Source organism: Silene latifolia, chromosome X, assembly GCF_048544455.1.
Source record: "Silene latifolia isolate original U9 population chromosome X, ASM4854445v1, whole genome shotgun sequence".
Taxonomy (NCBI): Eukaryota; Viridiplantae; Streptophyta; class Magnoliopsida; order Caryophyllales; family Caryophyllaceae; genus Silene; species Silene latifolia.
This window is the reverse complement of record NC_133537.1, coordinates 169,934,067-169,947,291: the sequence shown is the minus strand read 5'-3', so window position 1 is coordinate 169,947,291 and position 13,225 is coordinate 169,934,067. Positions and strand designations below refer to the sequence as shown.

At 39.4% G+C, this 13,225-nt stretch overlaps 1 protein-coding gene across 1 annotated transcript; it reads left to right on the top strand.

The window, feature by feature from the left end:
* Positions 1–9,988: 9,988 nt before the first annotated feature.
* LOC141618726 (protein FAR-RED IMPAIRED RESPONSE 1-like) lies at positions 9,989–10,681 on the top strand. The gene has a single exon (XM_074435807.1). The coding sequence runs from the start codon at positions 9,989–9,991 to the stop codon at positions 10,679–10,681; it is 693 nt and encodes a 230-aa protein (XP_074291908.1).
* The last annotated feature ends 2,544 nt before the right edge of the window (positions 10,682–13,225 follow it).

The window sequence follows — 13,225 nt, the reverse complement described above, 5'->3', positions numbered from 1 at the left end:
GCAGTCCAGAGCCGACAGCAGCAGGAGAAGTCCCCTTCTCCATCAACACCGGACGAACCATGGCCCTCATGAAGCGGATGCGGACCGCAAAACCAGCAGTGACCCCGTCCCAACGGCCTAGGTCACTCAGGTCAGAAAGAAAGGGAAGAACCTTCGTCGAAAGCCTCTCCCCCTTGTCTCCGAGGTAAATCGAAGACAAGAACCACCAGAGCCAGAAGCGGACTCTCTGCTCTGTAGTGCAAAGAGGAGGAGCCGTCTCCCTCCCCTCGATCACCGCCGACGCCGGGGTCTTCCCCGCGAAGTAGTCCCGCACGTAAGAACTAGGCACCAAGCCAGGTACCGCAGCCGCGTTCGGCGCCAAGTTCCAGCCGATCAGCCTCATAGCCTCCGCCGAGTCAACCCTCATGGCTGTCTCCGGCCACTCCACCACCTCAGTCCCACACGGCAGATCAGAAATCATGCCGTAGTCCTCTAACGTGACCCCCACCTCACCAAAAGGCATGTGAAACATGGAGGTCGTGTCCCAAAATCGGTCCAAGAAAGCTCGGACGAGACTGAGGTTAGCCCGAAGCTTCCTCCTTGCAATATCCCTCCAAGCCTGCACCAAGGCGCCGAACGTTCCCCGCTCGATCATGGCTCGCTCCTCAGCCGACAGCCTCTCGTAGCACCCCATCGCCGTCGTGTAGCCCGAGAACGACATGATATTCCCGGCCTTCTATGTTGATTTGAAACAAAAGCTGTCTTTAGCTCAAATGAAGAAAAGGAATGACAAACAGAAATGAAAGAAGATGAATGAAGAGTTATGAATCCTATTTACCAAGCTCTTCACCGTCCTGTAGGACAGGTGACCCTCCGCAGCCCAAAGCAGGTGCCTACTGTCCCAGGTCTTAGCCCACACAGGTGCTCCCCTTAGATGGCGACCACCCTGTCCAACGTTGGCCCGTCTCGGGACCTCCTCCTCCTCAACAGCCTCCTCCTCCCGGACCTCGTCCTCAGCAGCCATCACCGCAGCGGTGAAAGCCTCCTCCAACGCCTCCTAAAGCACCTGAGAAGGGTCGACAGCAGTGTCCACGTTCATGGGATCTCTCCCAGATGTAGAAGCCTCATCACCTGCAAAATTAAAGTAAATTTAGTCCGCGTCAAGTGACGACAAGCCTGATTAGGGGATTTTCAAGTTTTCGGAGCCCAGAAATCGCTCTTTTCTTGCCATCTTTGGCAATTTTACCACAAACCCATCCGCTCCTGTGGTAATTTGGGTCAAGTCAAGCCTAAGTTGAAGCCTAGTCATGGGTTCGAGTCGGAATTTCGACAGCATTTCGTTATAACGACGATTATGCCCTAGAAATTGTCATGAAAAAGTCATCACAAACCAAAATTAAGAGATGGTAGGAAGTTTACCCATAACACAAGGATTCTAGATATCAAGTTTCGTCGCAAATGGGCAATCCTAAGGCTATTTTCGAAGTGATTTACGGTTTAGCTGTGAAACCGTCTCAATTTCACTCAAATGCTCAAAACCTAACGAAAATTCAAAACAAATACATGGTTATGATCCTTATACTACCAATTGGCCATTTGCAAAGTCAATTTCGCAAGGCAAAGTCGTTTGGGGAAAAGCCCCAAATTTTCGACTAATTAGGGTCGAAAACCCTAATTTTGTCGATCCCATTTGATCAAATACGGAAGATAAATGCAAGATTGATACACATACCTTGATTAGTCATGGTAAATGCAAGCTTTTGGATCAAATTTGGACGGAAATGGTTGGAATTTGAGAGAGAAATTGAGAAATTATGTTTCGAACTAATGAAACAAACCCTCTGTTTCATCGGGTTTTTACGCAAGAAAGACACCTCCAGGAATAGATGCAGCAGGTGCTGCGCCTCTTCCAAGGGACGCAGCTCTTGCTGCGCCTCTTCCTCAGCTTTCCTTCATACGAATTTTCAAAAAATTCGTTATGAGTTCGTTATTTTGTGGGCCCATCTTTGGTGCGCCTCTTCCTTGATGCTATATCGCATATTTGGTCCGTTTGACGTATATTCTTCACCCGGATCCACCTCTTCCAAGCCAACAGCAAATTATCGCCTTATTTTTATCCAAGACCTAGCTTGTCACAACGAGCGTTCCTTCTTTGACAGGTGTTTCGACACGCCTTTATTCTGTTCCCCCAGCGAGAGTACACGGATAGACATTCCCTCTCGAGACATGAAGATTAGTTCCCGATTATGTTCCCCTAGCGAGAGTACACGGATAGACATTCCCTCTCGAGATATGGAGATCAGTTCCCGATTATGTTCCCCCAACAAGAGTTCACTGTAACACCCCGTATTTTATTAAGTTGGATAAAATTCTTTTAATTGCTATTTTGAATTTAATTACATCATTTAACGATTTATATATTTATGCTTAGCTAATTAATTAATTTCATCATAATTCGATACGTTAATTTTAATAATCATTAATAAGTTTATTTAAAGTTAGTTCGAGTTTATTGAAATTAGTTCGAGTTTATTTATTTAATAATTTCCGTTTCTTTACGAGTCCTTATGAAAGTTGTTTTAAGTAAACCCGAGATGGATTTTGGGAACAAAACCGTCCAATTAGCTATTTTGAGCTTATTTCACTAAATTAGCAATTTTTATTAATATCCGTTAGTTTTGTAAAAATCGTTAATAATTCCGATTCAAGCTGATATTGTATTATTTACGTTAACTAGCTGAGTTTATTTTATTTTCACTCATTAAATTTATTTATTATTGATTCCGTTTTATTACTGAAACTTTTACTTAAATCGGTTAAATTTAACTCGAAACGGTTTTAATAACGATCGAAGTTTCTTAACGACGAAGAAACGTACGTATAATAAATAGCAGGCTGGCAGGCTGCTGCCTCATTTCTTCATCCCTTCACGTCTTCTTCTTCCCTTCTTTGTTCTTCTTTTCCTTCGTTTTAATTTTGATCTTCAAAATTGATACTGATGCTCCGTTTGTCATCCGTTTTCAACTATTTTTGTTCCATAGCGCTCCTTTCGTCGTTCTCGTCAATCCGTTGTAAGTAAAATTCATTTTCGTCATGTATTTTTACAAACCCATTTATATTTTCAGCTTTATTTTTATAAGACGGTTGTATGTACAAAAATAGACGGTCTGGTAGAAGATTTGTTAGTCATAAATGATTAGTTCAATCGGAAAAAGATAACAATGATAGGTTACTCAATATTACTTGTAAAATATGTTTATTTCGAATGCTGGTTAGTCTGTTTTATAATTAAGACGGTGTATAACTATATATAGGGATCCTTATGGATGTTAATTAGTCAGTTGTATAGTTGAGACGGTGTATACTGATATGTGGAGATGATTGAGACGGTGTATACTGACCTCTAGGGATCATTTGGGATGCTAGCTAGTAAGTGGTATATTTAAGACGGTCTATGCTGACATGTAGGGATTGTTTTGGACTAATTTGGACTCTGTGTTGGGGCGATTTTTGTAGTCTTTAGGGTCTGTTTTTGAGTTGCGTTATACTTGTGGATTTCCGCTCTAAAACCGTTTTAAATGCTGACTTAGTTGGCTCAGCTTGGACTGTTTTTAGGCGCGAGAATGGAGTCTTAAGGGGACGATTGGTACTCTCTGTTTTGGGCAGGGACGAGAGCTGTCATCGTGGGTTTTCACTTTGCATTTGAGGACTGGAGTTGGGGTCGAACTTAGGCATCTTTTGGGTTCTGTTTTGGACTGATTTTTGGGTCAGGTTATGAAGTAGGGTGAAGGGTGGCTATGGGTAGTCGGGTGGTGGTCGTGTCGGACTCCTTGTGGCCTAGCTGTGACCTGGCCGTGGCCTAGCTAAGTCACGAGTTTGAGGCCATGTGTAGTTGGTGGTTAGGCCGAGTTTGAGGTTGTCATAATAACTTTTGAGCCGTGTCCATAAATTGTTTTGACGCTAGTTTGGTTTATTTAAAATATAATTAAATTAATTTCCGTCTCATATTTTTATATAAAGATAATTCATTAATATCGTCCTTTCACATAATTATTTTTAGGTGACTCATATGTGGTTGAAGATGAAGAGTAATTTTAGGTTTTAGAAGCTTTCTCAAGTTATTGCTTGTCTCTTTGCTAGCGTAAGGTAACTATTCCGAGTTACTCGACGAATTAATGTCACATTAGTAGTTAATGTTGTGCCTGTTGTTTGTTAAGTATTTAGGTGATTGATAATGTGTTACTTTCGTTTTTCACATGATGGAAATTAGAAATAGCATGAGAATTATATTGTGATAAATTTTATGATTTGGGCCAAAGTAGGCAAAGACTGAGAAGCCGGCAGTTGACCAAACGAGTTTGGTCAAACTAGGTTTAAACCGGTCAGCCTCGATTTGACCGATGACCCGTCGCGGGACTCGGGTCGAGGGTTTGTCTTTGAGGTGAGATTAGTTATTATTGGAAATTTTATGTTATGTCTTGATATTTGTAATTATCATTTCACATGTTGGTTGTTGGATGAATTGGTTTTATACTTGATCTTATTGCCTCTTTGCCATTTTAGCTTGTTCTCATGAATTATGAAATTAACGGTTAGCTGGAATTTGGATTATTATTGATAATGGAGATATTGTTAGATTGTCAGCTGAATTGGGTATCCTACTTGTCTTGTGTGGTGTGGGCTAAAGTATTCAAGCTGGGACTAGCTGGGACTAGGTCCTAGTTGAGTATTTCGACCTTCATCATAGATAGGTCATTATAGTCTTTGACGAGTGTATGTTCACTGCTTGATAGCCTCTGTGTTCCTGACTTGGTGGGTTTATATCCAAGTTGGGGCATGACCTCGTTACTTATTTTGATAGTAAGTGGTCAGCTTAAGTACTAGCCAACCCTTTGGTGGACTCCTTAGGGTACTCACTTTGTTTTAGAAAAATTGTGAGTCTTGGGTGCGGTGGTGTGTATCCGCATGTCTAGGTCTCCAAGATTTTAGGCTAGGGTTGTGTTGTGTCTTGGCCATGTTTTGATAGAACCTCCGAGCCAAGATACCGGTTCGATTACCTTCCCTACCTCGTGGTATAGACTCGAGTTCTGAGTGACTATTGACGGGACTAAGAACTTATGCCTGTCTTTGATATATTGCCCTTTCTTGTTTGATGATTCTATGAATCATAGAAGGTGAGATGCAAGTCGGCTATGGTTGATAGAGTTTGGATTCCTGGATGTTATGTGATTCACATGATAGTGTAGTATGAGTCGGTCTAGTATTCACATGCTAGGACTATGTGTTGTTATATTGTTGTTCACATGATAAGCACGATTGTCTAGCATCTATATGCTAAGGCTATGTGTTATTCATATTCATATTCTTATGTTTACATGTTATATTAATTATGACATTTCGTGGTCGGAGAACTCGGAGTTACTCCCCATTGATCGTGGCTTTCGTATTTGTATAAAATGCGAATGACAGGTAGGTGATGCATATATGGGGTACATGGACGAGCTAGCGAGCAAAGTAACCTTGGAACCTAGATTAACTTTATTATATTGTGACCCTTAAATATTTTTATGTCACATACATTTTAGGGACATATGTCTCCCTCTTTACATTTGGTTGTAAAATTTGCTATTCGCGACTTTAGCGATGGTTATGTTATGAAACTTCTAGTTAGACCTTGTATGTTTGACACCTTCCGATTTGGATATCTTTATAACAGGTTCAGGTTTTAAAAATTACAGGTTTTTACCCAAATGAACCTATTACAAACATATCCATGCAGTTTTATTCTAGAATTACGTGTTTACTTTTCCGCGATAAATGAGGGTGTCACATTCACGACCGACAGTCATTCCCTCTCGAGACATAGAGATCAACATCGACCTCTAATCCTTCCGAAGTTTGTTTAAAGCTGAACACAAGCAAATTTCTCCAAGTAGTTCCAGACTGTGTCCTGCTGTCTTCTCCCAATATCGCGTTTTGTTTTCCCTGGAGTTTCAAGGAATTTCAGGTATGGTCTCTTCTTATGGCTGGCGAGCCTCCTCACGTAGTCTAATGGACTTTAAACGACCCTCCCCGATAGTAGACAGACTCTAAAATGTTCCCGACGACAGGTCCTTGGCTCGTACCCCTTGAGCCGCCTCGCGTCGCCATAGTCGTCAGGTTGTAATCTTAGATTGACCTGATGGCTATACTTTGACTTTCGCCTTGTCCAAGCCTCAGTCAAAGTGCGGGCTCTGTAGATACCTCATTTCTGCACCTCCCGCCAACCACCCGGTGATGATTGGGCCGCATGTTTGGTACGCTGAACGATTTGTGACAGTTCGTAAGTTTATCGCTAAGTGATCGCTCAAACACTTGTGTCTACCTCTTAATTGTCATCTACGTGCCGATACGGTCGTTTTGGCAGTAATTAGAGTACATTTGGAGTCCGGGTCATAAAACCGTCTTTATTTTCTGAAACCGAGTCAGAATGTTCTGGAATGTTCTGGATATTTCTATTCCATATTTTTCAATCTTTTAATCTTTGGTAAATAATTTCCCGTAATATTCACGCAAAATATTAAGGAAAACAAAATTATTCCGTTATTCCATAACCTAAACACGGAAATATTTCTTCCGCAGGGGGAAAACCACTTTGGAAAGGACGCAGCAAGTGCTGCGCCTCTTCCAAGAGACGCAGTGCTTGCTGCTCTTCTTCCCAAGTCCTTTTCTGCGTATTTTTCGTATCTTTTCATATCTTTTCGAGATTCACTCCCAAAGTTTCTTCGAAAACCCTATTTCCTCCGTGTGATTAGTATAAATAGAGACCTTCGGTCTCACATATTTCTCACGCGAGTGTCCGCCCTTCTCTTCTCCCTTTGCATTCTAGACCACGTTCTTACTTTTTGGCGTCTACGTGCTTGAACTTTCGACCACGTAAGCTCGGATCTTTCTGAGTACCAGCCTCGTTTTGCATGACCGACCAATTTGACCAACTCCACAATAATCAACTTAATCAATCTTATTCGTTTTCCTCTTACGAGGGCACTTTCGTCTACATTCGAGTCGAGCATCACTAAACGTTAACTTAGTTCATCTCGTTTCATCAAACATGTAAGTCTGGGGGTGTAAATCCTCTTTTATTTGTTGTCATTTATATTTGTAATCATCATGTAAGATTTATGTCGAAAATACAATTAAAACCGATTTCTAAAACCTTTTGTTTAAACCCTCTTTACGGATTAACATGAGACAGACATCGAGAAGGGACGCAGCAACTGCTGCGCCTCTTGGAAAGGACGCAGCATTTGCTGCGCCTCTTCCTGAGGTTGCCGCCGTTCCTGCTTCTCTTCTTCTTCCTTCGTCTTCTGTTGGTTTCGTCTGTTGATTTTCCTTCGTCGTTGTTTGTTTTTATTTCATTCACATAATAATTTAACATATTATTCATCATCATTAATATTTAATTAAACACGTAATTCTCGACTTAAATCCCAAGTAATTCGTATTTGCGGGTTTTCGTCATTAAAATCAAATTCGGGTTTTAGAGGTTCGATTCATCAATATTGAGTCTCTGGAATTCGTCGTTGATATATTTTTCATCTGTTGTTCATCGTATCCATCATTAATTCGTCATTAATAACCTAATTAATTTGTTTAATTCATTAATTTGTTAATTAATCCGTTGAATCTTGTAATAATTCGTTCTAATCGGTTTCATCTATGTTTATTGCTTTCATAACCCTTAATCACATGTAAATAATCTGCTAATCACTTTCACCCGAGTCAAATAGCATAATCAAGGCTTAAAATCACCAACGAACATTAACGATTTGCAATTCCGAATTCACAGCCAGAACTGAACCATGGAACAGACGCGGCAACTGCTGCGCCTCTTCCAGAGGGCGTAGCTCTGCTGTGCCTGTTCCTGGTTGATTTCTGTCTCTGAACTCCCATTTTGCTTTTACCTAGTTTTAGCTTACGTATTAATTAACTACTATTCGTGTTATAACCCTAATTCTTGTTTGTTAATTTGTTTATTTATTTCTTTTCTCAAATTATCCATTTTAGAAGTATTTTCGACATAAATCAATTAACCCAATGTAATTATTGTAATTTTCTTTATAATATTATTATTGTAATTTTCTTTATTATATTTCTTTGTATGCCTTCACATGTAATTGAACTTAAATCCCGACTTTGACATTTATTGTGATATAAATTAGTTGTTCACCGACTTAGTCTAATTCTTCACATGTTAGGATTAATCTAATGGATGTTGCATTGCATGCATATAATTCGACAATATATCGAGTATAGACAACTTCCCTAATCATTAGTAGAGGCCGCTATCGAGGCGGGCGAGATTAGATGTTCGATCAAAAGAACTTCCTAATACGTACCCTCACCCTTTAATCCAGATCTTTGTGAACATCCGTGTTCATTGGAATCCACGAGAGTCATTCTAGACATAGAATGCTAAGGGTGACGAGTTCTTGGTGTTCTTGTCACTACTTTGTGTCTTGACATGGTACGAGGAATTCGAACGGTTTCCAATTTTCCACAATAAATTGGTGGCGACTCCACAAATGCAAACGCTTGTTTTCCCAAGCGCCCCCGTGGCCCATGTCCACAATGTCCTATCAGTTTAATTGTATTGTGCATTATCTGTAGTCATAATGTGCATGTTATTGTAATCTGCATCATCTGTAGTCTTATGGAAAAAACACTATTAGAAGAAATGTCCTCTCCGTTTAATAGTAATGTGCATTATCTGTAGTCATAATGTGCATGTAATTATAATATGCATTATCTGTAGTCTTATGTAAAAAAGACTATGAAAAGCAATGTCCTACCAGTTTAATTGTAATGTGCATTATCTGTAGTTATAATTTATTTACTAACTTTTGTTGTAGGTGACAATGAGTACAAGTGATGTAACCACTGCTTCTTCTTCAAATAGCATTGTTACCACTCCAAGAACAACTATAATACCATCAAATGTCCCCCGCTATTTTCCGTTTTGCCTAGAGGAAAAAAACCAAAACTAGAAAAAGTATTCCAAACACTAGCACAAGCAGAGTTATTTTACAAAGACTACGGTTCAATATGTGGGTTTACCCCAAGACTCGAAACAACAAAATTAATTAAAGGCAGTCAGAATGTAAAGAATTTTGCATTAAGGAATGTTCTGTGCAATAGGCAAGGCGAAAAGGAAGATAGAAAAAGGAAGAGGGCTGATATTGCTGTTACTGATGCCCAATCTGATGTATTAGAAATAACCCGTATAAGGCCGAGTACAAGAATCAAATGTCATGCCATGGTGCAGTTCAAATATCAAGCAAACAGAACCTATATTGTTACCAAATTCGGTGAAGCACACAACCATATTCTCGCTTCACCAGCATCTACAATGTTCATGAAAGGAAACCGAGAAATGACAGACGTACAAAAACAATTTGTGACAAAGGTAAAGGTGCTAAAACTAGGCGGCGTGGAAGCCTTTAGAGGGTGGAAGGAGTTGTGTGGAGCTTACAACAATGTCGGTGCTACCGAAGTTGATTTCAAAAACTTTGTCAGGGACATAAAGTCCTATATTGGTGATTATGATGCGCAAATGTTCGTTGAAAATCTTATTAGGAAGAAAGAAACTTACAGTTCTTTCTACTTTGATTTTCAACTAGATGAAAAAAATAGACTGGCCGCAGTCTTTTGGGCAGATGTGATAAGCATAAAGAACTACTTGCTGTTTGGCGAGGTATTATTTGCAGATGCTACTTACCGGATAAACAAGTATGACATGGTGTTTGTGCCTTTCACGGGGGTCGATCATCACAAAAGGAGCATAACCTTTGGAGATGCATTGTTAACTGATGAGGGTCTCGAGTGTTACACATGGCTGTTCAATACATTTTTGGAAGCAATGGGAGGGCACTACCCAATCATCATAATTACTTATTAGGACAAATTTATGAAGTCAGTAATCCCACAAGTGTTTAAGGAATCAACCCACGGACTATATATGTGGCACATAATGAAGAAGTTAAGGGAAAAAGTCAGTTATCAACTATTCCAAGATGAGGATTTTAAGAGGAGACTTAATAGGTGTGTTTGGAACAACTATCTAGAGCCTGAGGAATTCAAAGAACAGTGGGGCCAAATAATGATTGATTACAACCTTGTGAAACACGAGTGGTTTTCAGATTTGTACGATTTTAGGGAACAGTGGATCCCTGCCTATTTCAAAGACGTTTTCATGTCTGGGTTGATGAGGGGTACCTCAAGATCTGAAAGTGAAAACAGTTTCTTCTATAAGTTCCTCTCAAGTCAGATGACACTCGTTGAGTTTTGGATGTGCTTTGAGAGTGCGATGGAAGCACAAAGACACAAGCAATCCAAGTTGAACAGTGACAACAAACACTCTCAAATTCCACTGAAAATAAAGTTAAACCTCGAAATTCATGCTTTTAAAATATACACACATACCATTTTTAAAGACTTTCAAACAGAATTAGTTGCAGAGCTGTTTCAGTGCAGCTTGAAAGACATGGAAAATATTGATGACACGAAAGTTTTTATCTTAACAGACTCAGAGTTGCCGAACAAGACATGGAACATAGCGTATTTGCCGGATAACAACGATGTTACTTGTTCCTGCTCTATGTTTCAGAGACTGGGCTTGTTATGCAGGCACTGCCTTTGGCTTCGACACAACAAAAATTCTTAGAAAATACCAGAAAAGTACATAGTGCAAAGATGGACTAAAGCTGCAATGAGTAAGCCTGTCTTTGATAAAGATGGGAGGGCCATAAATGTATCTCAACTATATTCTGACCGGAAAAGTTTGACAACCGAGCTGTGGCAAGAGGTTTATTCCTGTGTCAGCATAGCGAAGTATGATGAGGAGGACCTGAAATTTTTGATTGAAAAACTGAGAGATATTAGATTGGACATGACTGATAAGAGAAGCTTCCCAGCAAACAAGAAAGACAAGATGAAATAAATGGAAAAGTATGTGGGCTTTAAAAGACCTGAGAAATTAGTAATTCAACTTCCTGCTAAATCTAAAAACAAGGGTAGAGTTAGGGGAAAGAGAATTGAATCACAACTATTAAAAGCCCTCAAGAAAAGACGAACAGAGAAGAGGTATTGCAAAACATGTGGACGACAAGGACACAATTCTAGGACTTGCAAAGAAGCAAATCATCTGACAGGTATGTATATTTGTATTTCTTGTTAAAGCATATTACGTTTAGAGTAATAACCTTCCAAAATCATCACTTTCATATGATGGGACATAAGGTCTTAGAACAATGAATATTAGGGTTGTTCTGAAAGGACATTTGGATAAAATTAAATGTATATTAATTTAGTTGTTTATGTAGTAATTTTCTCCATCTAAAATCTAATAGTTACTTTATATTCTTATGCATATTTACCAAATTTCACCATGAATATGACAATAAGGAAGAAGATGAATCTGATGATGAAGAATATGATGACGAGGAGGAGAATAATGAAAAGGAAGATGCCAATTTTTGTTATAAGGATAAACATTCATGTTAAAAGGAGAAGATTTTTAAAGCCTTGTACTTACTATTCGATTTTTTTGTCAAAGTACATTAAGTTTACAGTAAAGGTACACATACGTTGTTTAGAAAAGATATAATAAACTACATTAGCATTTCTTGTGAAAGTACATTACGTTTTCATTAAATGTCCATAAATTTAAAAAATATAGTCCATAGAAGTAAACTTCAAAAAGGGTATAGTGAACCCTTTTTGGGTACGGAATTTAAATTAGGGGCCCGGGTATCCTAAAATGGAACAGGAAAGGGTTTAGGGTTGGATTAGGCGGACCGCTGCCGCGGATCCGCCTAATCCAACTCTAAAGCCTTTCCCTTATAATTGTCATTCGAACGGGAGAAAACCAAAAGACACCCTAGAGGGACAGAGTGAACCCCTTTTTGGGTATTAGATTTAAAGTAGGGGCCCGAGTAACCTAAAACGGGACGGGAAAGGGTTTAGGGTTGGATTAGGTGGACTGCTACCGCGGATCCGCCTAATCCAACCCTAAACCTTTTCCCTTACAATTGTCATTCGAACGGGAGAAAACCAAAAGACAGTTTAGAGGGACAGAGTGAACCCTTTTTGGGTACGGGATTTAAATTAGGGCCCGGGTATCCTAAAACGGAACGGGAAATGGTTTAGGGTTGGATTAGGCGGACTGCTAACGTGGATCCGCCTAATGCAACCCTAAACCCTTTCCTTTAGAATTGTCATTTGAACGGGAGACAACCAAAAGACACCCTAGAGGGGCAGAGTGGACCCTTTTTGGGTACGGGATTTAAACTAGGTGCCCGGGTATCCTAAAACAGGACGGGAAAGGGTTTAGGGTTGGATTAGGCGGGTCCGCCTAATCCAACCCTAAACCCTTTCCCTTACAATTGTCATTCGAACGGGAAAAAACCAAAAGACACCCTAGAAGGGCAGAGTGAACCCTTTTTGGGGACGAGATTAAAACTAGGGGGCCGGATATCCTAAAATTAGGACGGGAAAGGGTTTAGGGTTGGATTAGGCAGCCCGCTACGCGGAGCCGGCTAATCCAACCCTAAAACCTTTCCCTTATTTGTCATTCGAACGGCCGCAAGACCAAAAGCCACCTTAGAGAGGCAGAGTGAAAGTGTGACATTAGGTACAAGTTACATTGGTCAAAAATACAAAATTCAAGTAAAGATGTAAATTAGATTAAAATGCACATTATGTTATTTCAAAATGTACATTGTATTATATATAAAAGAACATGTTCAATTAATTAAATTAACAAGTGGATTTACACTACTGTTCATTGAAGGGAAATGTTCTATCAGTTTAAATGTAATGTGCATTATGTCTAGTCATAATGTGCATCTAATTATTACGTCATGCATGTAATCTTAAATATGATGTCATTATAAATTTTTGACAGTTAATTTTCCCTGTTTTTGAGGTGAAAAGACTCAACTGTTCAGAATAACTAAAATATACATTGCAACTTGTTACATGGGTTTAAAATAAAAAATACAAGTAAAGACATTAATTAGATTCAAAATGCACATTGTATTATATGTAAAAGAACATGTTCAATTAAAAAAAATTAGCAAGTGGAGACATACTAGTATACTACTCTTCATTTTAGTGAAATGTCCTATCAGCTTAAGTTAATGTCCATTATGTCTAATCATAATTTGCATGTAATCATTACCTTATGCATTTCTGTTACCCAATATAA